General features: G+C 44.0%; 2 protein-coding genes across 12 annotated transcripts in view; one reads left to right on the top strand and one right to left on the bottom strand.

Annotated features, from left to right (window-relative positions):
• The window catches only part of PACRGL (parkin coregulated like), a 30945-nt gene extending 20432 nt beyond the window's left edge, over positions 1–10513 (top strand). Inside the window, exon 10 of one of the 3 annotated variants that reach the window (XM_088658428.1) lies at positions 10057–10513. In XM_088658428.1, coding sequence (XP_088514554.1) covers positions 10057–10095 — 39 coding nt within the window. In that variant the 3' untranslated portion in view covers positions 10096–10513. The remainder of the gene's footprint in view (positions 1–10056) is intronic. The other 2 variants (XM_088658431.1, XM_088658426.1) reach the window with 2 other exon arrangements.
• KCNIP4 (potassium voltage-gated channel interacting protein 4) overlaps positions 1–27653 on the bottom strand; it is a 328191-nt gene that overhangs the window by 8975 nt on the left and 291563 nt on the right. For all 9 annotated transcript variants that reach the window (XM_088658372.1, XM_088658384.1, XM_060278964.2 and 6 more), the window contains 3 exons: positions 21343–21467; positions 5703–5772; positions 965–1035 (listed from right to left, as the gene is read on the bottom strand). In XM_088658372.1, coding sequence (XP_088514498.1) covers positions 965–1035; positions 5703–5772; positions 21343–21467 — 266 coding nt within the window. The remainder of the gene's footprint in view (positions 1–964; positions 1036–5702; positions 5773–21342; positions 21468–27653) is intronic.

The following is a 27653-nucleotide window of genomic DNA, read 5'->3' on the forward strand; positions in this document are numbered from 1 at the left end:
AGGTAAACAAATGGCGTCTCTCTCTTTTTCAACAGGGTTAACATGTATTTCACTTGTGTCATCTGAGGAAACCAGACGATTATTTATCCACCCCCAACATAGCAGATTTATATCTGAGCCTAAGAACATTTCCTTAGAGAAGGACATGCCAAAACAGCTTACATGTAAGGGACTGAGCTTTTGGGTCGCAACCTTAAAAGCTTTATCCAGCATATTGCTAGCAAATTCTTTAGAATTCCAAGCCTGATCACTTCTGCAGACACTACCCTATTTTAAAAGGAAAACACTCATCCTCATGGCAAAAAAAATCACTACTAACCTTATTTTAATCTCACATTTGAATAACACATAAAAACAAGGAATGTATTGGAAGACGAAGGAAGTTGAAGATGAAGAACTGAGCCTGGCAAATTAAAAGATCTCCCTTTTTCACTTCCTTTTCCATCTATCTCTAGTTTGATAGCAGAACTCATTTTAACCCTTTCATAACTGATATCAATTCATCATGGAACAGGGGAATGAAAGTAGGAGGGCTAGATAAATCAGAATTGGTGAAAAGTAATATTTTATTGGCTTTTACTATGCTATTAAAGCATCTGTTAATATTTGCATATTTAGTAAAATATTGACACAATTATGAGCTTTTACGGTAATTTCTGTTTCTTTCTTGGAGTAAGTACTACTAAATCCAGATTGCAAGTATAGATACAACACATTCCATTTAAGACATTTCTGATCATTTGTGCATCTATTTTTTTATATACATTTCAGCTTCTTTGTTGTTAATGAAGCTTTGAAAAGTCATGATACTTCAGAAAACTGAAGTACAGGCTTGTTGAACTCCGTGGGAGAGTTCTGAAAATATGCTTAACCCTCTCATTGGAATAAAAGGCACTTTAAACTTTGGCTGGGTCAGATCCTACCAGAGAAACCAGGTGACAAGAACAGAAATAAACAGCCTTACCTCGAAACTCACACTTCCGTTGTGATCTGTGTCAAATGCATTGAACAGAAAATGTGCGTATGTTGTGGAATCTGCAATTCAAACAAGGTTGTTCCTTATTAATTGCATCAATAAAGAAACTCAATTCAGCTTTCATGTGCATGCATGTATCTGAAGAAGTGTGCATGCACACGAAAGTTCATACCTATGACAAACTTAGTTAGTCTCTAAGGTGCTACTGGAAGGATTTTTTATTTTTATTTTGTCTTTTAATGGTGATCCAGATTTGTAGGATCCTGAATTAGTTAGAATTTTATTCCCTATATAATCAACCAGTTTGAACACTATTTTTCTTTTTTCATTTCTTTCATTTTCCTCCTTATTGGTATGTGGTTATTTAAAAAATAAATAGGAAAACAAGCAATGCGCGCTTTCATTGTGTCATTTGTCAGATCGCAGCCACTGAACAGAATCAAAGGTTTTAAACCACACTCTGCAAAAACCAATAAAGAAGATTACCAGATTTACAAGACTTTACCTTTAATACATTTCAATTAATTCCAGTGGTTTCACAGCCTTCATTCAGTAAAATATCCAAGGCAGTGAAGACAATTGTGATTAAACATAAGCCAAAGGTTGTAGTCCTTAAGCTTTTAATTAGAGCTACTTAACGTGATTCCTCTCCCACTAAGTCTGGAATATAAATCAGGACAGAGAGCGGGAGTTTTTCAGGTTTTTCTGTTTAAAAAATTAAACAAGTTTCTGGTTTTGCACCTAGTAATGGTAACTATTATGATATATTAGCATTCTGACAGGTGGCAGCTAACATTAGAGTGCTAACATCTTAAGAGACTCAGACCATGCATTATCAGGGCTCCAATAAGCTTTGTGCAACATCGGCACATTCACAGCAACTACTCATCAGGTCTAATCAGACATTGGAAGACAAGCTTATCACTTGGGTGGCTGAGAAGGTGGGGCAGGAGTGGTACCTTAAATGTTCACCTTGGTTCAGGTGATAGGGTGGGATGGGTAAAACAAATTAAATTTGGAAAGCAAGAGCGTCACGGTTTTACTCAACTGACCTTAGCAGAATGGATAACCTACACCAGAAACCAACAAGCTGTTTTACTTCTTATTTTTATTTTTGTAATGTCTGGTTTTGAACACACACACACACACACACACACACACACACACACACACACTGCTGTGGGTGTTTTGAACAATGGGAGGCATCTACTTTTTAACGTCCAGATAAAACAAAAATAATAATCCGGAACTGTTGTTGTTGTTATTGACAATTAAAGCTGACTTCCATTAGCGACACAAAATTCTGCCAGTCTTGCTAGGAATCTTACACTCATCTAGCTGAGTATTGCTGAACTGGGATTATTTATTATTGCTATTATTTATTGCATTTATGTCCCACTTTTTTCGTCTTCTAAGGAGATCGAGGTGGCGCACATTGTCCCCCCCTCCCCATTTAATCCCCACAACAACCCTGTGGGGTGGGTTAGGCTGAGAGGTAGTGGCTGGCCTAAGGTCACCCAGTGGGATTCATGTCAAGTGGGAATTTGAACCCTGATCTCCCAGGGACACTCTAACCACTGCACCACGCTGGCCCTCCGTAGGATTCTTCTCTGGGATTTCAGACAGGGGACATTCCCATAGTCCCTTGGAGATGCTTGGCGTTGGGCAAAAGATTCCTGCGTTGCAGAGGGTTGGACTAGATGTCTCTTGTGGTTCCTTCCAACTCTTAAGATTCTGTGCACACTGGGACACACGAGACACAAATCCGCCTGCATGCAAAGCAGATGCTGGACCATCAAGCTGTGATTCTCCCCTTTGTGCTTTTTTCCCCAACACGAGAAAGAGAATGAATGGCATCTTCAAGTGGAAAGATCCGGTGAGGAACGGCTTGAAACGAAGAGCACGAGATTGTGAGCAACTCCTGTTCAATTCAGCGGAACTTGCCCAAGAGAAATCCCCACTGGATTGCTCTTAAAGAACAACGAGGGAAAGCGTAATTATACCCTGGCCATGTAAGCTGATAAAATATACAAAAGGGGGAAAACGTTGAAGACAGAGAATCCGTAATAAATGCTAGAAGAAAATATTGAGTAACAGGAGGAAAAAGAATACTAAGTGGGTGATTGCATGACCCAAACTACACTAAGGTTATCAGATTTTTTTCAATGAATCCAGGGACACTTTAATTAATTAATTACTACACGTTCGGGACGTTGATGCTGCAGCGATGGCAATGGCAGAGGGGTGGCCGCCACCTTGACCTCAACCACCATGTTTCCACTGCCTCTGAGGTTTCTATCTCCTTTCTCCATGAGCCTGGGCATTCGGTGGTGGTGGGGAATTGGTGCGCGGTGGGTCAGGCATGGAAGGCGGAGAAGGAGGGCCAAGAGCAGCAGTGGCGGCTGCGAGGTTTGGGCAGCGTCATGCCTCCCTTCCCATCGGAGCAGCCCCAATCCCATTCCTACTGGCGTGCAAGCGGCAGGGGGCGGGGATCCCTCAGCTGGGAAGCGAGGCTTCCTGTTGCCTAACTGAGAGATCCCTGCCCCCTCCTCCTTGCATGCAAGCTCTGATAGGCAGCGTGAAGCCTCCCTTCACAGCTTAGTTGGTGCGGTTAGGTAAGGTGGAGGCAGCCCGGAAGCTGCATCTTAGAGCCCCTGCACCACCATCAGATGGGGACTTCCGAGCAGCTCCTGAAGCCAGCCGGAGCCAACTGCTCCAGGCTGCTGAGACTGCCGCTGCTGCGTTTCCCGGGGACATTAGATGAAATCCGGGGACATTCCAGGGATGGAATTTGTCCGGGGACTTATTCGCAAATCCGGCAACTGTCCCTGGAAAACGGGAACGTCTGGTAACCCTACGCTATACTCAAATGTAAAAGATCTGGAAATTACCAGTGACAAATGCCCAGTTTTGTTGAGAGAGAGAGAGAGAGAGAGAGAGAGAAAGCAGCAGGCTTAGCGAAACAAAGGAAAACCCATAGAGATAATTGGGGAATCACAAATCCACACCAGCTTTAGGCTTTGACTCACGGTTAAACTGCCACCTACATTTCTTTCTGCACACACAAATGTAAGAGGGGGATAATTGTGAACATACAGGCACATATAGAGTTTATAAAGAATTATCTATTGTGTTGCCAGTTCTCATGAACTCACAGCAATTTCGCAGGAGGGTAGGCCCTCTTAAATCTCCAACTTTTATTTTCACAATTAAAGACTCTTTATTAGTCAGAACACTTGGAACAGACAAGCTTAAACTCTTCAATGAGAACCTAGGGCTTTATTTTAGATTTTGGAGATTAGGGTGGCAAAGAGATTTCAGTAGAGGGAGCACGGCAAGGTTCTGAGGCCAACTCTTGAATGGATTCAAATTAGATCGCAAGAACAACAAAGGAAAAAAACCCTATGCAGATGATAATTTCCTTTTCTATGCTTCATTATATGTGTAGCATTATATGTTGGGAATATAATTAAGATATTCACACGCAAACGTGACAGATTCCAGAGGGCCCTGATGGCTATCCACCTCAGTCATTTAACAGAGAACCAAAGTCTTCAAGGAGAGTCAGAGGAAAGCTAATGGGCCTTTCTCATATACACCTCAGGCAAGGCTAAATAATATTTTGACTTTTTGGATATTGTTTGAATAAAAAATGGAGCCTCGTTGTCCCATGCTATGGCCTTGTAGAGTGAATACAGTCGTACCTTGGATCCTGAATGCCTTGCAAGTCGAACATTTTGGCTCCCGAACACCGCAACCCAGGAAGTGAGTGTTCCGATTTGCAAACATTCTTTGGAACCCGAATATCTGACGGGGTTCAGTGCCTCCTGATTGGCTGCAGGAGCTTCCCCTGGACAGTTAAGTCCAGTCAAAGGCAACTATGGGGTTATGGCGCTCATCTCACTTTCAGGCCGAGGGAGCAGGTGTTTGTCCACAGACAGCTTTCCAGGTCATGTGGTCAGCAGGACTAAACTGCTTCTGGTGCAACGGAACACTGTGACGAAACCAGAGCGCATGAAAACACCATTTGCCTTCTACTTGCACTGGTGTGCTTTCAAACTGCTAGGTTGGCAGGAGCTGGGACAGAGCAATGGGAGCTCACCCCGTTGCAGGGATTCGAACTGCCAATGTTCTGTTCAGCAAGCCCAAGAGGCTCAGTGGTTTGGACAACACCATAACATCAGGTGGGCTTTTTTGCCCTGTGCTTGCAGAGCCTATTTCAAAGCGCTCCACAAGATAGAAAGGGGCTTAACAAGACCTGACAATGAGCCCCCTTTGAAGTGCTTTGCACAGGGGCTTTCCAAGCACTGCCAATCAGATGATTTAAGCAGGACTCGCTCCTGCTGCAGTTTCCCCAAGCTCAGTACTGAGTTTTGCAAGACCCTACCTACTTGGGCTCCTTTGGGGCCTCAAGGCTTTGTTAGTAAACAGGGCGACAGGGAATATATGAATTTAACTATTGCTTTTGTTACTTGTCCAGGGCCTTTGGGATGGAGCGAGCTGTACATCTCAGGAAACAAACTGCAGACTGTGTGCTTTTATAAATAGATATTGCTAGTAGGTATTTCCACTCTTTAATTAAAACCCTAAAGTACTTCTGTCCACCCATTAAGTAGTATAAAAGACTTAATTAACTAGAACAACAACCTGTTTAGGCCAAATTTCAAAGCAATTATGGCAATTGGTTGTGCATGCAAACAAGACTAATTATGTGCAGAGTACTCACCTCCCTGTGGGAAGAACTGAGAGTAAATCTCTTTGAAGGTCTCTTCATTAACAATCCCACTGGGACATTCCTAAGGAAAGTGGCAAGGAATGCATATGAATAACATGCCCATGTACAAATTGTACAAGAGACTGCAAACAGCGAGGATTTTACCACTACCAGACAGAGATGTCGAAAACTACTTTACGAAAGTTCTCTTCTGCTAACGGGGCCAAAGCCTGTACTAAGTCTATTTCTCCAGAAGCAGGGAAATTCACATATGAGCTCCCCCATCTCCTAGTATGGATATTCACTGCAAGGTGAAATGTGAGCAGCATTGTTATATTCCTGGCACCTTCTACGCTGTTTGCATTCAAAGAAGTTGAGCTGATATCTGCAGTGATCAGCGTGATCTTGATATCCTGGTTCAAAGAGGAACCAGAAAGATAATTTGCTGAGCAAAGGGAGACTATTGGAAGAACTAGCCCAAGTGGCATCCGCCAGGAGCACACCGCCATGTTTCAACCCCGCTGTCAGGGTTTGTTGTGACTACTCTTGAGTAACGACCGTCCACATGCTTGTCTTTCAGACGTTTTTATTGGTGCACATTATTTACAGTGTAACGGATTGCTCATTTCATGTCTACCCGCTCGAGTCAGATTCCTGCACTAATTCCTTCCGCGTTCGCGACCAGCATAAAAGCCTCGGAACTGAGAAGTGCCTCCCTTTCCTCCTCTTTCTCAATTCCGGCGTCGGAGGGACGGGTCTTCTGTCTGACCTATTCCTCTCCACTCTTCCCGCCTCCCTCTCTTCCTGCCTATGGAGCAGGGGCTCTTTAGTGTTGCCAGAGCCCTGGCACTCCCTCTCCGTTTCCTGACTCACCCCTTCAGACCCCTCGCTCTCATGACTGCTTGGAGACAGGCTGCTTCTGATGAAGGGGGGGTTCTCTATAATCCCTCCCCCTTACACCCACCTTGATCTCTGTGACCATTTACAAAAGATTTACAGTGCACCATGCTATAACACAGTGGTACCTTGGTTCTTGAACTTAATCTGTTCCGGAAGTCCATTTCAAAACCAAAACATTCCAAAACCAAGGTGCGCTTTCCCATAGAAGGTAATGCAGAATGGATTAATCCATCCCAGGCTGTTGAAAAACTACCCCTAAAATGCTTCACCCCACTGCCCCAACCAGCGTGATATTTCGGGATCTCTCTGTCTCTCTCTCTCACTCGTCAAAGCGGCTGGACTGCAGAATGCTGCCGGGACGCTTCTCCTCAACTCCCCAATCAGCGTGATCTCTCTAATAATGGAAGTGCAACACTAAAAAACGGAAGCTCAGGACATGTTCAACTTCCCCCCAAAAAATTGAGAACTGGAACGCTCACTTCCGGGTTTGCGACGTTCGGGTTCTAAGTTGTTCGTGAACTAGGCTGTTCGAGAACCAAGGTACCACTGCATCCGCTTTGATAACTGAGATTTTAGAACAAAGGTTGTTGAGCATATTTAGGATGCAATTCTACATATCAAGTTTGTAGAGCAGCTTGAGGCTTTTACACACACACACACACACACACACACACACACACACACGTTTTCAAGAAGACCAAAAATATGTAGAACATGCCTTTTTTGTGATCAGGTCAGGTGCCTGAGGGTGTTATGGGACCTGGCTCTGTTTTTGAAGGGCGACTAGGGTTGGTGGCCAAGAACAGAAACAAAAAGTGATATCAAGCTTCTCAGGAAATGGGTTGTGGAAATCATTTTCTTGGGAAACAAAATACTGCTTTGATTGGCTGAAAGATGAAAGGCACAAGTGTTTTCTAGATAAGGTTGCTAAGAGAGAAAGCGAAGAAGCAGAGCTGTTTCTGTTTGTTTAGCTATGGCTTTCGAAAGCAGAAGGGAAGCCCAGACACACATTCAAGATATGACTTCATCAGACATACGGTACATGAAAATAGCACCCAGTGTGCCTTAAATGAGAAAAAACTTCCTAACTGAAGCTACTGAGCAGCAAGCAGTATCTAAACAATTGGGGGAGTCTAGATACACATCCCTACATATCAAAACCCTACATACTCCTTGGTCCTGAATGGGGTAACTGTGCCCCTGAAGGACCAGGTGTGCAGCCTGGGAGTCATTTTGGACTCTCAGCTGTCCATGAAGGCGCAGGTCGATTCTGCGTCCAGGGCAGCTGTCTACCAGCTCCATCTGGTACGCAGGCTGAGTGAGACCCTACCTGTCTGCAGATTGTCTCGCCAGAGTGGCGCATGTTCTGGTTTAGACTACTGCAATGCTACTTTTGAAGGTGACACAGAAACTACAACTCATCCAGAATGCGGCAGCTAGGCAGGTGATCGGGAGCGGCTCCTGGGACCACACAACGCTGGTCCTAAAGGATCTATCCTGGCTTCCAGTGAGTTTCTGAGCGTGATTCAAAGCCTTTAAAGCCCTAAATGGCCTTGGCCCAGTATACCTGAAGGAGCGTCTCCACCCCCGTCATTCAGCCCGGACACTGAGGTCCAGCTCTGAGGGCCTTCTGGCGGTTCCCTCTCTGCGACAAGTGAGGTTACAGGGAACCAGGCAGAGGGCCTCCCATCAGATGCCAAAGAGATATTTGACTTTTAGAAGACATCCGAAGGCATCCCTGTTCAGGGAAATTTTTTATTACTGGTGTTTTATTGTGCTTTTAATATTTTGTTGGGAGCCTCCCAGAGTAGCTGGGGCAACCCAGTCAGATGGGTGGCATATAAATAAAATAATAATACTTATTGTTATTATAAAATGAAATCCTCCATCAGGTGTGTTAAAATTTCAACTCCTCAGACAGCGTTGGAGAAAGTTATGACTTCAGGCATGAGAGTTCAGGTACAAGAGCATTTCACCATGCAGGGCTTTCAAAATATTCTCTTTAGTTACTTATAAAGGACCCATATGTCATTATTACATGTTATTTCACAAGCTAGTAACAGAAGGGGTACAAGGAATGTTCGTCACCAAAGTTTGGACCAAGAAGCTGTCCCTGTTTTCCAGGGACAGTCCCCGATTTACAGAAACCATCCCAGTTTCTGATTTGATCCCGGAATGTCCTGCTTTTCCACAGGACATCCCTATTTTCACTAGAGAAATGTTGGCGGGGATGGAGCTATGCGATGCCCAAGCCAAAGAGATACAACCTTTAGAAGATATCTGAAGCAGCCCTATATAGAGAAGGTTTTTTAAAAAAAATGTTTAATGTTTAATCATGTTTTATATGTGTTGGAAGCTGCCCAGAGTGGCTGGGGCAACCCAGTCAAATAGGCGGGATATAAATAATAAAAGGATTGCAATACCTTAAGGACCTCCTCTTCCCATATAAACCTACCCGGACCCTGAGATCATCTTGCCATCCGGAGGGTGGCAAAACGAGGATGGGCCTTCTCTGCAGTGGCTCCCCGTCTGTGGAATGCTCTCCCCAGGGAAGTTCACCTAGTGTCCTCATTATACGCCTTTAGGCGCCAGGCAAAAGCGTTCCTTTTTAACCAGGCCTTTGGTTGAACCAATTTACATCCTATGCCCTTTTAAAATGTGGGGTTTTTTTGGGGGGGGGGGACTATTGGGTTGTTGTTTTTATTTTTATTAGGTATTTTATGGTTTTATATCTTGATTTTATTCTGTGAATTGCCCTGAGACCCCCGGGTATAGGGCGGTATATTATTATTATTATTAATAATAATAATAATAATAATAGATAGATAGATAGATAGATAGATATTGTCATCAGAGGAATGATGGAGGGTATGTGAATCCCTGTTTCCTGTTCTGCCTGTTGACTGACCAGTAATCTCTCTGGCTTGTCTGGATTAAAGCTTTATGCAGGAGCAGCTTGTGGCGATAGATGGCTGCACTTATCTAGCCTCCTGGCATGGGAGTTACAGCAATTTACTGAGATTGCGAAGGGTGGCGCAGACAAGAAGTCAGTGCATTGTGAATGCAGCAGCAGAAACTGCCAGTGTGATCACCTGTACTGGCTTCCTATTTGCTGCTGAGCCAGGCTCATGGTTCTTCAGTTGATTTACAAAGCTCTGAACTTCGTGGGTCCAGGATACCTCAGAATCACCTGAGCCCTTATAGTCCAACTTGATCCCTGAGAGCACCTACAGAGGTGTATTTGGTCACTCTCCAAGTTGGCGAGGCTCAATTAACAACAAGGAGAAATCGAGTCTTTAGTGTAATCAAGTCTTTAGTGTAATTCAGTGGGCACCTTCTCTGCCAACTTTTAAACGCTTGCTGGAAACTTTTCTTTTTCACAAGCCCTATGCAGACAAATACACAATGACCTATTGATGTTTGTTTCCAATTTCTTTCTTTTTTATTTTTCTTTAAACTTTCTTAGGATGGAGTCTCCACCTCCATCATTCTGCCCGGACACTGAGGTCCAGCACCGAGGGCCTTCTGGCGGTTCCCTCGTTGCGAGAAGCCAAGTTGCAGGGAACTAGGCAGAGGGCCTTCTTGGTGGTGGCGCCTGCCCTGTGGAACGCCCTCCCTTCAGATGTCAAAGAGAAAAACAACTACCAGACTTTTAGAAGACATCTGAAGGCAGCCCTGTTCAGGGAGGCTTTTAATGTTTAATAGATTATTGTGTTTTATTCTTTTGTTGGAAGCCGCCCAGAGTGGCTAGGGAGACCCGGCCAGATGGGCGGGGTATAAATAATAATAATAATAATAATAATAATAATAATAATAATAATAATTTATTATGTTTTTTATGGTTTTTTATACTATTGTAAACCACTGTGATATATTTTAATGACAGTTGGTATATGAGTGTTTTAAATAAAATAAAAAATAAAAATAATTAGCTACGGTTTTCTAAGTGCAGAAATGAAAGGAAGATGAAGTTCCAGCCAATGAAGAATGGATAAGGAAGATAACAGACCTTGCAAAACTGGCAAAATTAACAGAAAAATGAAGAGAATCTAATGATGGCTGTTTTATGGAAGAATGGATGCCTTTTTCAGTCTATTTAAAGAACTATTATAGTACGATGAATTCACGAGCAGGATTTGAGCTATGATCAACAACAGAAGTAATTCAATTACTGTAGAGTATTGTGGTTATGAATTGATATCTGGAAGATAGGGTTCAGCAGAAAGGGCGCACCTCTTCCGGAGCTCTTGCATGCTATGCAATATTAGCATGTTATTGCAAGCAGATTTTTTGAACTTTCTTGTGTTTATCTTCTTGATATTTTATATAACCAGATAATTCTGACAATAACTACAATAGTCAGAGGTTCTCGGCTCTGAGGTCACCAAGTAGATTGTGTAGAAATAGGAACTGGGGACACAATAATATAACAAGATAATAATAAAAACCAGTTTGGTGCTTAAATGAAAAGAAAAAGAACAGAATCAGGCTTTTTTCTTTAGGGAAAAACTTTAGCCACTTCATTACAGCTAAGAATATTGCTTCTACTCACAGTCTCTGTTATGGGATCATGAACTTCCAGGACAAGATAGGATTTCATCTTTTAAAAATAGAAACCTAACAGTAAAAGAAGATGAAAGAGAATCTACTTTAAAAAATAGTTTGCCCAGAGCAAACTTCTTATTTTTCTAGGTTCCAGCCAATTTGACTACTCAAACTCTGTATGTCCTCAAATGCTTAATCATCAACTCCCATTGCACTAGAGATGACACAAAGTTTAAAATGAAAGAACCCTCATTTTGCACACTGATGGACATCAAAGATATAGGGAACTTCGAAGAACTGTCAAAAGTAGCATTGTCAACCTATTAAAGATTTAGTTGATAAATCACCAGCCATTTTAACCGACCAATTAGATTTAAATGAATTTGCATGATAAATTCATTTAAAGGGATTTTCCCTTATGCTGAATAGGCTTTCCCTTATTAAAGGGATTTTCCCTTATGCTGAATAGGCTTCCTCGCGAGAAAAGGGAAAACTTGGCAGCTATGGTGAGGACCACTTGCTTTTTGAAATTATCCCATATATACAGAACTCCCAGTGCGCCTTTTGGACTGTATCTGTAGGTTTCTCCCTCTGTGTCAAATAACTGGGGTCAAATAAGTGTTGCTTACTTTTTAGAATACATGGAAGATGGGTCTCCCTTGGGAGGTTCTGGACTCTCCTTCCTCGGAGGTTTCGAAGCAGAGGTTGGATGGCCATCTGTCACAGATGCTTTAGCTGAGTTTTCTACATTGCAGGGGGTTGCACTATAACAGGCATCCCCCAAACTGCGGCCCTCCAGATATTTTGGCCTACAACTCCCATGATCCCTAGCTAACAGGACCAGTGGTCAGGGATGATGGGAATTGTAGTCCAAAACATCTGGAGGACCGAAGTTTTGGGTGCCTGCACTAGAAAGATGACCCTTGGGGCCCCTTCCAGCTCGACGATTCTATGTTTTTCTGCTTCAACAATATTTCATTATGTTCCTATCATTTTATGTAATTGTATTTTGTACAAATTATAAAAATATATAAATAAAACAGGTTCTATTTACAAACAAAACATTTAAATAGCTACCTTTCTACCAGTACAATGGGGAGGGGCATGGGCATAGCCAGGATTTTTGTTAGGAGGGCAAGCTTTTGTTCCGGGAGGGGGGGTGGATCTCATATTTGTATTGATTTTTATTGATTTTTACTTATTTGGCTATGCCCTTGGGGGGCCACAGGAAGAAAACAAGGTCAGAAGGGAGCCACAGTTGGAAAAAGGTTGGGAAACACTGGGCTTGATGACTTTGGGGTCCCAGGGGTGCGGAAGGGGCGCCAATCTGCTTCATGATTCTGCTTCACGGGCTGGTGTCTCCTCCTCTTCTTGCCCATGAAGCAGAATCAGCGAGACTCCTGCCTAGAGTGGCGCCATGCGCCTGCTGCCGCTCCAGGCAAGAGTCTCGCTCATTCTGCTTCATGGGCAAGAAGACGAGGAGAGGAAGCTCAATGGCCGCACGCTACTGCCGCCGTGGGGGGGGGGGGCGCCGGAGGATTTTTGCACCACGGCGCTGGATACCCTTAAGACGTTGCTGCTTCCAACTCAACAATTCTATGATTCTTAGAATCAGTTAAAATCTGCACCCCATGTGTTATAGAGCAGCCATCCCAAACTTCGACCCTCCAGATGTTTTGGACTACAATTCCCATCTTCCCTGACCACTGGTCCTGTTAGCTAGGGATCATGGGAGTTGTAGGCCAAAACATCTGGAGGGCCGCAGTTTGGGGATGCCTGTTATAGAGTGTTACACCCCCCACCCACATATATATCCCAATGTTTATATTGTAGCGAGCAATAAAAGCACTCCTTAATTCTTTAACTTGGCTGAGGAATAAGCACAACAGAAATAAGAATGCAAGAAATACGGTAATTCCCCTTAAGCTGTCAGGGTATTAAATGAATAGCTCTCTAACCTCTCCCACCTGATAACAGCAGATAGGTTTTTTTTTTAAAAAAATAATAATTATGGCATGCAGCATAATTGAATCAAGCACAGGTAATTAGAGAAAGTTGGAGAAAACCCATCATGATTGGTCTTACCTCTTCATAACCACATTATTGCACATACTGGGGATATCAATGAAAATGCATTAATTTGGCTCTTTGAGCAGGAGCTCTTAGGAAAATGACTCGACGCTACATCCTAATAACAGAATAATTTGGAGCATTTATAACTTGTGATCTGAGGCTGTCAGGGTGCTTGACACATAATGGATCGGGGCTCACAGCATTCATGCAAAGCAGCAAAAGATTTCACTTCATAAAATAATCAATCTTCATTTTCCTCCACAAGCCTTTTCCAGTTCAGACTTTGAGGAAACGATTGCTGTTGAAATTATAGTATAATTGCTGAGATCAGTGCACATTTTTGCTTTAAGCAAACCAAATACTATAATTAAGGAGATTTGGTAGTTAATCAGAATGACCGCTTGCAATTCACTCTGCAGGCTGAAATTAACAGGTCTGGGGGGGAAACCAAGCCCTTGGGTTTGTACAAGCCATTTTAAATCAATAATTTTTTTTCCTTAAAAAAAAAAAAGCCTCACACCAATAGCGGGCAATTACTGACCCCCGCAAGTCCACGATACCAAAACTGAAATATTTATTTTTATCAGCTGCAAACTTTTATTTTACGTTAATCATACTCTTTAGTTACAAAGGATGGTAGGATGTGGCCATAAACCCTACCCTGTTGGTGTACAACTTGGCAGCTATGGTCCTCACTGACCTGGTACAAAAAGGTATTGTCATCCGGGGGAGCCCTGGCTGCCTAGATAAAGCACTATATAGTCCCACATACCACAAATGAAGAAGATAAATGATGTATAAGCATATATGAACCACACCTAACTTCTATGCTAGTTGTGGGAATACAGCAAAAGAGGTGGGGGTTTTCTGGGCCTTGTTTTTTAAAGTCCCTTTACACCAATGAAATTGCCAGGAGTTGAGTCACAAATCAAATTAGCTCATGGTGCTGATAATGCCATATTCAGCATGGTGCTGATAATGCCAAGGCATAGCTGCCAAGTCTCCCATTTCCCCCGGGAAACCCCCGTTTTTCCAGCTGTTCCTAGCTGAAAAAAACGGATTTTTTTGTTTCCCCCCGGTTTATTCTGGCGTGGCGACTTCTGGCACGGCGGCCATTTTGGAACTGGGCAAAGCAGCATCAAAAGTCACTTCTGAGCATGCTCCGCCCAGTTCCAAAATGGCAGCAGCACTACTTCCGGTCTGCTATTTCCTGCCCGGGCCCTTATTTCTCTGACAGCAACTTGGCAGGTATGTGCCAAGGTTGCAGGAATGAATGAATGAATGAATGAATGAATCTTTATTTGTGTCAGCCATCAGCCATAGCAATTAAAACAACAATACGATATACAAAGAATAGAAATAAAAAGTCAATTAAAATAAAATACTTTTTAGGGTTTTGAATCAATAGTGGATCTTATTCTGATTGCCCCAGCTAAAAACCTTGCTACCTGCTCATCTTGATCTGACAAGAGAAAGGACACTGGGGCAGTGGTTGAGCGAACCAGAATGGACATTAAAAGAGGGGTGATCTAATTCCTCAAGTCTTTATAAAGAGTGCAAGCCAGCAGGACATGCGCCACCGATTCGGTGCTGCCATCTCCACAGGGCCATAAGTATTTTTCGTGTGGAATCTGTTGGAATCATCCCTCAAGTACAGCCAAGGGCAACATATTCAATCTTGCGAGAGTAAAAGCGTGCCTATATTTTATCTGTTATGCAGATAGGGTGCCAGAGAGTCGAAATAGGAAGGTGGGAAATAGTCATACAATGGGCAAAATTTCCTTATTGTGGCCAAGTTGTTCTGACGCTCAATATCATTTAGGTGCTGACAAATTAGACTGTTTGCTTTACTAAAACCCAAGGTTGCAGTTCGATCACTGTATGGGACAGTTGCATATTCCTGCATTTCAGGAAGTCGGGCCAGATAATCTTTGGGATGCCTTCCAACTTTACAGTTCTACGATTCCTGGAGGCATCTGGCTGGCCACTCTGAGAAAATTGCTTGAGAAAATGTGGAAAAGAAACTAAAAGTATTCATTTTGCTTTAGTAATCAAGCCCATAACACTGAACATTCTCAAAGGACCCTCGGGGTGAGAATATCTCCTCATAAGAACAAATATCACATGATGCCGTTCTGGAGCACACAACTTGTTTCATTTCTCATAAACTATGCCAGTCCTCAAGAGATCCCCAGAAGGCCAAATTTGTTCACTTGTCAGCAAATGTCTAATGAGATCAGATCTTTGCAGCTACAATGAAGCTTTAGGCCTTCAGGCTGTTCTTCTGACCCAGACATAATTGCAGTCTTTGAGACGAGAACTACCGAAAGCTGATCGGGATTGTCTAGATCAGTGTTTCTCAACCAGTGTGCCTCCAGATGTTTTGGGACTACAACTCCCATCATCCCTAGCTAGGAAGACCAGTGGTCAGGAATGATAGGAGTTGTAGTCCCAAAACATCTGGAGGCACACTGGTTGAGAAACACTGGTCTAGATCAGTGTTTCTCAACCTTTTTTGGGCCACGGCACACTTATTCTATGAAAAAAAATCCCGCGGCACACCAACTCTGTGCCGCCCTATATTTAGTTTAGTTTGGAGGGGAGATGTAAAGCATGCCACTGAAGAACTGCTGCGCGGTAGCCAGGCGGACCCACCAGGCGCTCTCACCTGGGTTGGGGGGTGGCGAGGGGCCCTCTCCTCCCTATCTTTCCCTTTTTCCCTCACCTGGGGGGGCCTCCCTCCTTTTCCTCTTCTCCTGGGGCAGCTGGGGTGGCGACGGCTGCGGCGACGGCTGCGGTTTGTCAAACCTCCTATTTATGCAGACCCAGGTTAAGGGGCAAAACCAGGCAATTCGCCAGATCTTTCTAGACAGCAGCCTGGCACCCAAGCTGCATTGGTATGTTAGATTACACATTTCCCAGGCCAGATGCATAGAGGCACTGCATCATAGCACATAAATTTGTGCGTCAAGCCCCGAAACCCACCCTCATGTAATGGACACCGAATTTACTTTAAAGGTTAATAGGCAAATTTAGGCCACAACTTTATTGAATACACAAGTATGACATATTGGCTTAGGCCAGGGGTCAGCAAACTTTTTCAGCAGGGGGACGGTCCACTGTCCCTAAGACCTTTTGGGGGGCCGGACTATATTTTGAAAACAAATATGAACAAATTCCTATGCCCCACAAATAACCCAGAGATGCATTTTAAATAAAAGGACACATTCTACTCATGTAAAAACATGCTGATTTCCAGACCGTCTGCGGGCCGGATTTAGAAGGCGATCCGGCCCCCGGGCCTTAGTTTGTTAACCCCTGGCTTAGGCATTGGTATCTAATGACTATAACTATAACCCAGCAGGGAGCCTACAAAGGGTAAACTATCAGCAGAGGGCGCTCCAATAAATGACCAATGACTGGTGCTCACCCCTGGGGTTCGTGGGGTTCCTGGCATGGCCCTAGCCCCTCCCCGGTCTTCGGACGAGAGGCAGACCCCCGGATTCCTTTAAGGGAATACCCTATCAAATGGAGGGGCAGGTGATGGCCGCCCCTCCCCTCCCCACATTCCCCTAAACCAGGCATCCCCAAACTGTGGCCCTCCAGATGTTTTGGCCTACAACTCCCATGATCCCTCGCTAACAGGACCAGTGGTCAGGGATGATGGGAATTGTAGTAGAAAACATCTGGAGGACCGAAGTTTGGGGATGCCTGCCCTAAACCAATACCTAACCGCCAAACCTTACAAAGTTGTGACGATTGCTAAGAGGTAGGCAAAAACCAAATGGCTACTGCCAATCGGCCACATTGGGAAAAATTCCTACTCGGCCCCCATTCCAAAACGGGCGACCAACCGAAGTCCAAAGCAAGGCCAAATGCCAGCCTATCAATGGGTGGGTGGGTGTTCGGCAGCGCGACGCAAGAGGGGTTCCCCACGGCCCGCTGCCGTTTAAATAATAAAGCCCCAATCACCCCACCATGCTAATTGGCTAAGAGCGTGATGGTGGCACCACCGTCGCGGAGTGGGGCAAAGCCGGTTGGGGGGGGGGGAGTCCCGGGGCTGCGTGCAACATGGACCCTTGATTAGAAGGATCCAAATTATTCAGCACAAACGTCACCTGAAGAATCACTGCTAGTATTCTAAAGCATAAACCCATTCATCCCTCTCAATGGACTTGGGACATCTACAAGCAGGTAATGTGCCAACCTGTGCAAGCAAGGCTATACCGCTTAGGAATTCTGAATATTAATATTAAGTGGTAGCCTCAATCCCCATGCTACACTGCTGCTTGTGACTTTTTAAACTTTGCTGGGGGCTTTTGCTTGTGTGTGTTTAGCCCCGTATTTTGGATCTAGGGATCCAGCCAATTCTTTTATTAATTACCCCACATGAGTGAGCTATACTACTATATATATACTACTATATTTCCCCCCCCCCACACACACAAAGAAGTATCATAAGAATTAAGAAAAGCCTTTCCAGTGTAGAAATTTGGCCAGAGCCAGTCACAGTATGCCACTGTTCGCCCTTTTCATTGAGAATATTTATAAAAAGCATTCCAAGTAACAGTGTTCTTCTGACAGCAATTGTGCGAATGTTCACGGCAAGCAGTGGTATTTATTGCACCTCAGTAACCGTACGACGAAAAAACAATTTTCTTCACAGAAGTGCGATCAATTATCAGTCTTTGAGTTTGCAAGATGTGCATTGCCAAGTAATCATAGATTTACGCTACATGTATTGGCTATAATCTGCTTATAAAGGGGCCCCCTGACTATCAGGTCCAGTCGTGTCCGACTCTGGGGTTGCGGCACTCATCTCGCTCTATAGGCCGAGGGAGCCGGCGTTTGTCTGCAGACAGCTTCCGGGTCATGTGGCCAGCATGACAAAGCTGCTTCTGGCGAACCAGAGCAGCGCACGGAAACACCCTTTACCTTCCCGCCGGAGCGGTCCCTATTTATCTGCTTGCACTTTGATGTGCTTTCAAACTGCTAGGTGGGCAGGAGCTGGGACCAAGCAACGGGAGCTCACCCCGTCACAGGGATTCGAACCGCCGACCTTCTGATCAGCAAGCCCTAGGCTCAGTGGTTTAGCCCACAGCGCCACCTGGGTCCTAATCTGCTTATATGTCTGCTTAAATCCAGTGAAACCAATAGGCTAAGACATGCTTAACTCTGTTGGTTTGTGGCCATTAGCTACTTCTCTCAATTGGCTGTGTTATCATTTTATATGAAGATGGAATGAAAATATTCAACAAAGACTGGAGGAGCAGTCCAAAAAGAACTGAACAGTCTTTCCCAAAGCACTGCTGGACATTGTCATCATTGTGTATGTCCGTAGTGAAGCATTTCCCCCCTTCTTTTTGCTTCCTGCTTTGGGTTTTTAAAAACATTTCCTTCTTATTGGAATCAATGACTAGCACAATTTGTCCCCTTTCCAGGCATGTGTCAGGGGGATGGAAGGGCTAGGGATTCTGCAGATTCACAGAGTCTCCTGGTACATCCTTGACATGCCCCTAGAATGACTTCATTTTATCTCATCTTACTTCAGAGCCCCTATCCCGGTAGACTAGAGGGAGTTCTGAAGATTCCTACAATTCCTGGGGTGCCCTCTAAGGGACTGAAGTATTGCCACCTTCAGGACATAATCCACCTATCCTATGACAATTTAAGTTAGTATTAAGAAGATTTAACAATACTCAAACCCTTCATTATACCTAGCTCTGGGGAACTCCAAACTTGATTTTGGGACATTTTGCTTGGCCAAATAAAGCTGTCCTAATATGGCTTTCTGATATGTTCTTGAAGGCCTGTGCTCCCCCCCCCCCAGAGAAACATTAGTTATCACCAAACATTAGATATTTTCATTATCAACATTCTGCCCCGGGTAAGGCTAGCTATTATGAAATAGGTCAAAAGGGCAAGTCTACAAACCTATGTGCACCCATCAGCCAACTGCAGAATTTCCTAAATTGAAACAGGGAAACTCGTAACAGATGTTCCAAAGCTGTCATGTCTAACTTTTGAATTTCCTCTGGGTTTGCCACTTAATGTTTTGAAATTGGATGTGTGAGGACATGTGTATGTACCCACTAGCACGAAACTTTTCTGCTGAAAAGTACCTCTAAACACTATTCCAGCTTGGAAACATGCATGTGCATTACGATTTGCAAGTCAGACTCAGGAAGACGCTAAATGAAACCATTCTCTCCTGATGCACTTCAGCTTGCACTTGCTGTATTATTATTATTATTATTATTATTATTATTATTATTATTATTATTATTATTATCTGGCTGCGTTGCCCCAGCCACTCTGGGTGGCTCCCAACAAAAATAGTAAAAGGAGAGTACAACATCACACGCTAAAAACGTGTATGAACAAGGTTGCCTGTTTTATATTCCAATTAAAAATGCGGTAACATTTTGAACACACCCAGGACACTTATGGACAAAAACAGGTATGTACAGTGGAACCTCAGTTGTCGAACGTAATCCATTCCGGAAAATGGTTCGACTTCCGAAATGTTCGACAACTGAGGCGCAACGGGCAGTTGGAGAATTCAATTGAAAAAAAATCCAGAAACGCTGTTCAACTTCTGGGGCATGTTCGAAAATGGAAGCAATGACTTCTGGGTTTTCGGCGTTCAGGTTCTGAAATATTCGGCTTCAGAGACGCTCAAAAACCGAGGTTCCACTGTAGTTATCATTCTGCAAACCACAGATATTTACAGTGTTCAAAGGATAGGGCAACGTGCTCTAGAAGTGACTATACTACTAAGAAGAGAAAGGAAAGGTTTAATTTGTTGGAAGGATCCTAACTATTTAACATGTCCTTGGGGAAGGGAAGTGTGTGGAAATATAAAAGCTGCTTCAAAAAAGAAAAAAAAGAAAAAGAAAGGAAAAACTTGCACGAAAATTATCAATGGCCCAAAGAGAAAGAAAGGCTGCATGCCGAGAGAAGCTGCTTGGTAGTCTGGGCAATTTACTGTGAAGTGCCACTTGTAGAAGGCACACCACAGCGCCATTGGCTTGAAAGGTTAATGACTGCAGCAATCACAGTTTCATTTTGTAGCAAATGGAGATGACAGGAAAGCCAGCTACAAAATGGCGCTCCCCTACTGGGATGGCAGCTTGGCAATGATTCATTAGCAATGGTACTGAAGACTGTGAAGCTGAACATCGCTGGAGGCAGCCTCGAAAGCCTGTGGTGTTGAAGACCCTATTAAATCTATTTTTCAATTACAATGTAAAAACTTTTTTTAATTCTCCAAATTACTCAAGCTTTGGCATTACTCAACTCTAGTACAGCTCCTCTCAGTAGCTATTTACTTATCATGCAATTCGGCTCTCTTCAATTCCTTTTCAGTATTTCTCCTTCTTTGTACGTTAGTTCCTGTCGTGTAAAAGGTAAAGGGACCCCTGACCATTAGGTCCAGTCGTGACCGACTCTGGGGTTGCGCGCTCATCTCACATTATTGGCCGAGGGAGCCGGCGTATAGCTTCCAGGTCATGTGGCCAGCATGACAAAGCTGCTTCTGGCAAACCAGAGCAGCACACGGAAATGCCGTTTACCTTCCTGCTGTAGCGGTTCCTATTTATCTACTTGCATTTTGAGGTGCTTTCGAACTGCTAAGTTGGCAGGAGCTGGGACCGAGCAACGGGAGCTCACCCCGTCACAGGGATTCGAACCACCGACCTTCTGATCAGCAAGCCCTAGGCTCAGTGGTTTAACCCACAGCGCCACCTGGGTCCTGTCGTGTAAATTTTAAATTATTACCCTATGCAAATCACTTATCACAACCCATCCATAGCTCATCCACTATGTATACCTCCAACCCAGATTTCAAAATATGCAGTGTTCCCTCAGTTGGTGATAGCCAGAAATGGCTGTGAATAGGCTCAGATGAAAACCAAACTATAGCTTGACGCTATTTGAGACAGTCCTGTGCCTAAACCCTCTCCCCTCCCCACAATATTGTGCTTCCATTTCTTCGCTTGACATCTGTTTTGGGCCTAATTATACATGGCATGGGTAATCTGTGATAGCACGGCTGACCTGTGTACTCAAGTAGCAGCAAGTTCACACCAGGGTATGGGTAACCCCTTCTGCAGGGTCAACAAGGACCACTTACGTTTTTGAACCCTCTGTACAGAATCTGAAGCTCTTTCTTTGTGAATCTGCTCTGTGCTTCCAGCAGTTCGAGGGCTTCGGGTCGATGCCGCACAGTGGCCATTTCCATTTCATCTTCTACGCTGTCTGTGAGACCAAACAATAAAAGAAGTCAACAGAAAACAATCCATTACTTGGGAATATAAAGGATGTGGAAAATGAGGCAGATGGGGGTCTGAGAGTTGACCAAGAATATCTTTATGAGCTTGCTTTTGGTAAAGGTGCCACTCACTTAACAGTAAGTAGAGCTCCTTGTGACTGTTTATCTGGAACAGTTATAAAATTGTTGGAGTAACTGGGCATGAGAAGGGGTTGATTTCCTTCATGAGCCCAAATCATGCCATGGGATGAGCTAATTGCAGGTGCAAGGTTAGCAAAACCGGTTGCTATGGTAACGGCCCAGTGCCCCAACTATATCTGTAATTAATGCATATCAGCGCAGTAGTATCTGTCTGTTAGTTGGTGTCACATCTTGAATTGCTCAACTTATTTAGACCAATGGAGCTACTTTGTACTTGTGTCTGTATATATCTGTATCTGCAAAAGCCTGCAAGCTGTATAAACATCCAGAACTGCGGAGCCTTATCTTCTGCAACAGTAAACTATCTGAATCTTTCTCTGCTTCTGTGTGGTGCCTGTTACTGGGAGCAACTTCCACTGTGTGGGTATCTCACCTGAGATTCCTACCAAAAATTGCATTCTACTACTGGAAAGAAGGTTGGCGGTTTGAATCCATGCGACGGGGTGAGCTCCCATTGCTCGGTCCCAGCTCCTGCCAACCTAGCAGTTTGAAAGCACGTCAAAGTGCAAGTAGATAAATAGGTACCCCTACAGTGGTAAGTTAACGGCGTTTCCATGTGCTGCTCTGGTTCGCCAGAAGCGGCTTTGTCATGCTGACCACATGACCTGGAAGCTGTACGCTGGCTCCCTCGGCTAATAACGTGAGATGAGTGCAACCCCAGAGTCAGTCACGACTGGACCTAATGGTCAGGGGTCCCTTTGCCTTTACCCAATGTCCCCCCCTTCTGACCGTGTGCTTTTGGACAATTCATGAGCAGGGTTTTTTTGTTTGTTTTTTAAAAAGCAAAACACCAAGGTGTATACATAGCTATCTGTGCACATGCCGTGTCAATACTTAATAGGCACAACATAATCAACTAATGAGAATGCAGAGACAAACACAGAAGGGAATAAACAGTAAAGACTCCTCCTATACCAATTCAAGTATGTGTGAGTGTGGACTAAAAGGTAAAGGGACCCCTGACCATTAGGTCCAGTGGTGACCGACTCTGGGGTTGCTAGGTTGGCAGGAGCTGGGACCGAGCAACGGGAGCTCACCCCGTCGAGGGGATTCGGACCACCGACCTTCAGTCGGAGGAGCGCCCGTGCACATGCGCACAGGCTTCATCAACCCGGAAGTTGGTCCCCGCGCCGCACTGCGCTGTGCCGGTAAGAGCAGGCAGCGGGGGTGGGGCGGGGGCGGGCAGGAAGTTACAGGATGTGCTGGTTGGAAACGAAGCAGTAAAACCACCATAAAACATTTGCAGGTACAATTAATATTGTAAGTGGGACTGTGTATAACTGCCGTTAAAGCATCAGGAGCACAAATAAGGATAAATGTGTAATAATAATAAAAACACCTGGAAGGACCCTTGTTAAGATAAACAGTCCATTGGATCCAATGTGTGTACTCAAAAATAAGTTCGTATTACTAAGTATGGTTACCAGGAAAGGAATCCTAGAGTCTAATGTTTACTAGACTCACTGGGATATATTTGAAACCAAAAATAAATAAAAAATTCCTTCCAGTAGCACCTTAGAGACCAACTAAGTTTGATATGCAGATGACACCTTGATGGCAGAAAGTGAGGAGGAATTAAACCACCTTTTAATGAGGGTGAAAGAGGAGAGCGCAAAATATGGTCTGAAGCTCAACATCAAAAAAACCAAGATCATGGCCACTGGTCCCATCACCTCCTGGCAAATAGAAGGGGAAGAAATGGAGGCAGTGAGAGATTTTACTTTCTTGGGCTCCTTGATCACTGCAGATGGTGACAGCAGTCACGAAATTAAAAGACGCCTGCTTCTTGGGAGAAAAGCAATGACAAACCTAGACAGCATCTTAAAAAGCAGAGACATCACCTTGCCTACAAAGGTCCGTATAGTTAAAGCTATGGTTTCCCCAGTAGTGATGTATGGAAGTGAGAGCTGGACCATAAAGAAGGCTGATCGCCGAAGAATTGATGCTTTTGAATTATGGTGCTGGAGGAGACTCTTGAGAGTCCCATGGACTGCAAGAAGATCAAACCTATCCATTCTTCAGGAAATCAGCCCTGAGTGCTCACTGGAAGGACAGATCGTGAAGCTGAGGCTCCAATACTTTGGCCACCTCATGAGAAGAGAATAATCATTGGAAAAGACCCTAATGTTGGGAAAGATTGAGGGCACTAGGAGAAGGGGACAACAGAGGACCAGATGGTTGGACAGTGTTCTCGAAGCTATGAACATGAGTTTGACCAAACTGCGGGAGGCAGTGCAAGACAGGAGTGCCTGGCGTGCTATGGTCCATGGGGTCACGAAGAGTCGGACACGACTAAACGACTAAACAACAACAACAAGTTTGTCATAGGTATGAGCTTTCGTGTGCATGCACACTTGGTATCTGAAGAAGTGTGCATGCACACGAAAGCTCATACCAATGACAAACTTAGTTGGTCTCTAAGGTGCTACTGGAAGGAATTTTTTTTATTTTTTGTTCGACTATGTCAAGAATGTCAAGAATGCTTATGTCAAGAATGCTTTGATGGTGTTTCCTGCTTGGTTGGACTGGATGGCCCTTGTGGTCTCTTCCAACTCTATGATTCTATGTCAGACCAACACAGCTACCTACCTGTAACTGGGATATATTTGTGAGTAAACCCAAATGGGATTTGGCTATAAATTAGCTAAAATCCTAGGACTGGTTCAACAAGTTTATCACTTGATGACTGCAACGTCAAGCGATGTGCCACCACAAACCAAACATTCATGTCACCTCACATCACTGCAGGTGTGAATCGATCACAGTTATAAACCTCAGAGTTGAATGGAGAGCAAGATAATTTACAGAGCCATTTTGAAATGAGAAAAGTCTCATTGGAAAGCTTAAACCTCCAAGGATGAGAAAGACAAAGCAGGTAGGACGATCAAGGGCAGCCACGCCGCCACCTACGCAAACCTAACAACTGGCATCTCACATCGTTTTCTTCTGCATATGGAAAAGCTTAAACATCAGTGCAAGGAGCGCTTTAGATGATAGAGCTGATCAAGGCTTTCACCACTATTGCTGAACCCTGTTTCTGCAATTAGAGTAGGCAACCATAATGAACCGACTCTAGTCTGAAAAGCAAACAAACCATGACGTGGCAGAATTCAGCTATGCAGAATTCCGTTATCTGGGCCACTGGGTTGTAGCTGTCATACTCAGAATAGGCCCATTGAATTTAATGAACATTATGATGAACACAGGTCCCTTAATTTCAATGGGTCCACTCTGAGCAACACTTAGTTGGATACAGCCCTCGGTATCAAAACATCAAAAAGATGGTGGTCTAAGGAGGCAACGGGATGTTTACTAGAGCTTTCCAGCCAATCTCGGTTAACAGGAACAGACGACAATGATGATATTTAGTGCCCATTGAACACTACAAGGATCACTAAAAGCACTAGGAATAACATACCACGAGTTGTTCCCCATCCTCTTAGAACAGTCAGTGTAGATCAGGCACCCCCAAACTTTGCCCTCCAGATGTTTTGGGACTACAACTCCCATCATCCTTAGCTAACAGGACCAGTGGTCTGGGATGATGGGAATTGTAGTCCCAAAACACCTGGAGGGCCAAGTTGGGGGTCCCTGGTGTAGATAAAACAAAACGACGGTGGGCCATTTATAGCTTGAGTCAATGGGGCTTACTCTCAAGTATGCATAAAATGGAGGAATGAATGACAGTATTCCATGGAAGTGAGAATAATTTTGAGAATCTGTATGCTCTGGAAAGAGAGAATCATAGAATTGTAGTATTGGAAGGGTCTCAGGGGTCATCTAGTCTAATCCCCTGCAATGCAGGCATCTCAGATAAAGCATCCATGACAGATGGCCATCCAACCTCTGCTTCAAAACCTCCAAGGAAGGAGAGTCCACCACCTTCCACTATCAAACACCAGAAAGCTCTTCCTGATGTTTAGTCGGAATCTCCCTTTTTGTAACTTGAATCTCCCTTTTTGTAACTTGAATCCATTGGTTTGAGTCCTACCCACTGGAGCAAGAGAAATCCTTAAATATGCTCCAAATTGGTGCTATCTTTCTAGAAAAAAAGAGGTGTTGTTCTCTTAGAATGGAAATGATGACCACCTGAGAGGTGTTGGAGCTAAGATCCAGTGAGCTCCGGCTGAAAAAAAAGCCCTGCTCCGTAGACCTTTTCAGCGCTGCCTTACAATGCAGTTGCATGGGCCTTCCTTTCCCACACCCCTATCCTGGCTTGCTTTTGTCATGTAAAGCTGGTATAGAGGGCTTCAGGTAGGTACAGTAGGTGTTATTTCCTCTCTGAAACTTGCTTCTCCCCCAAAAGAAGTAAACAACAACAAACAAACAAACAAACAAACAAAACACAGGCAAAACTCCCTTTTATCTGTTAGGATGAAAAACAGCCCGGGGGTGTGCAATTTTGAATGGACAAATACCTGGGAAAGAAAGGGTTAAACAAATTCTCTCCACACCCCACCCCACCCACCCCAGTTGCTTTACATGATAAAAAGAAAGTGGGAGGAATTTATCACATGAAATTCCTCCCTGAGTAAGCCATAAGTTAAGAAGCTGGCACATTCATCAGGCACTAGGGTCTTGTGTGCTTTCAACCTTGCTTTGCCACCTTGATCTGACACCTAAATCTCCCACCCACCCCTAATCCATGACTATCACTTATATCAGGGGTCAGCAAACTTTTCCAGCAGGTGGCCAGTCCACTGTCCCTCAGACCTTGTGGGGGCGCCGGACTGTATTTTGAAAAGAAAATATGAATGGATTCCTATGCCCCACAAATAACACAGAGATGCATTTTAAATAAAAGCACACATTCTACTCATGTGAAAACAGGCTGATTCCCGGACCGTCCGTGGGCCAGATTTAGAAGGCGATTGGGCCGGATCCGGCCCCCGGGCCTTAGTTTGCCTACCCATGACTTATACTGTTGCCCATTCAGTTGACCTGTGCCAAGCTTAGACCCTCCTGCATCCTGTAATGTATTTGCGCTCCCAGCTAACTATCAAGAACATTTGCTTAATGCTTTTCCATTGAAGAATTCATCCTTGCATACAGTAGCTTAGAAATGAATGTACCCCAGAATCGCTGCATCTATTTTTATTTTCTTATGGTGTCCCCCCCCCAATGCCAGCAATATACTTAAGTGGAAATGAAAAAGCATAATTCATAGGGTTTTTTTTGTTTTTGTTTTAAGAACCCAGGGACAAAAACATCAATAAATCTGCTACCTTTTTTTTTTAAGGTAATGGCTGATTCCTCTATAGAAATGTAATCGGAGCCAAAACAGCAACATACCGTAGAAGCGTAACAAAAACAAGGATAAGGACTTACTTGGTATCATGTAGAACAGCAAGCCAGCATTTCAACAGACTTTTTGTCCAGTTTAATGAAGCCTATTCCCAATTAAAGTAACTCAATTATATCAAATCAACACTTTAGGCCCTCGTCCAACTAAATTCCCATTGACAATAACAGGTGGTTTTCATAACTAACACATTGCCCTGGTTTTAATGGGGCATGGCTTTGTTCTCCTAAACAAATGACGAAATGGTGAAGCTCTGTGTCAGGTGGGAAGCCACTTGATGAAATTCTCCTCCATTCCTTGCACAAAGAAAATGAAGGCTAACAAGAGCACCAGGTGTGCGAGGTGAGTTCCACTGCGATCACAGGTGGGGAGGGGAAGTTTAACCTTTCTTGTCCCAGCTGTGGTCCCAATGTAAATTGTGTGAGTGTGTGCGTAAGTGTACAATTTAAGGGAGTCAGCAGGAAGAACTCTGCCATACTTTGCAATGACACATTTAGCATCAGTTTGGCACTAACCTCTAGAGCGCTAATGTCGCATTTACTAAAATGCCAATAACTCTACTATGCTATGGCACATGAAATTTAAAACGCTACTCTGAAGTTGTGGCAGCAGCCGACAGCAACATCTCTCAAAAGGGCACTTATCTGTCTGTACAATTACCCACCTTTTA

The sequence above is a fragment of the Zootoca vivipara genome, chromosome Z1 (genome assembly GCF_965207765.1).
Source record: "Zootoca vivipara chromosome Z1, rZooViv2.hap1.1, whole genome shotgun sequence".
NCBI classification, from domain to species: Eukaryota; Metazoa; Chordata; class Lepidosauria; order Squamata; family Lacertidae; genus Zootoca; species Zootoca vivipara.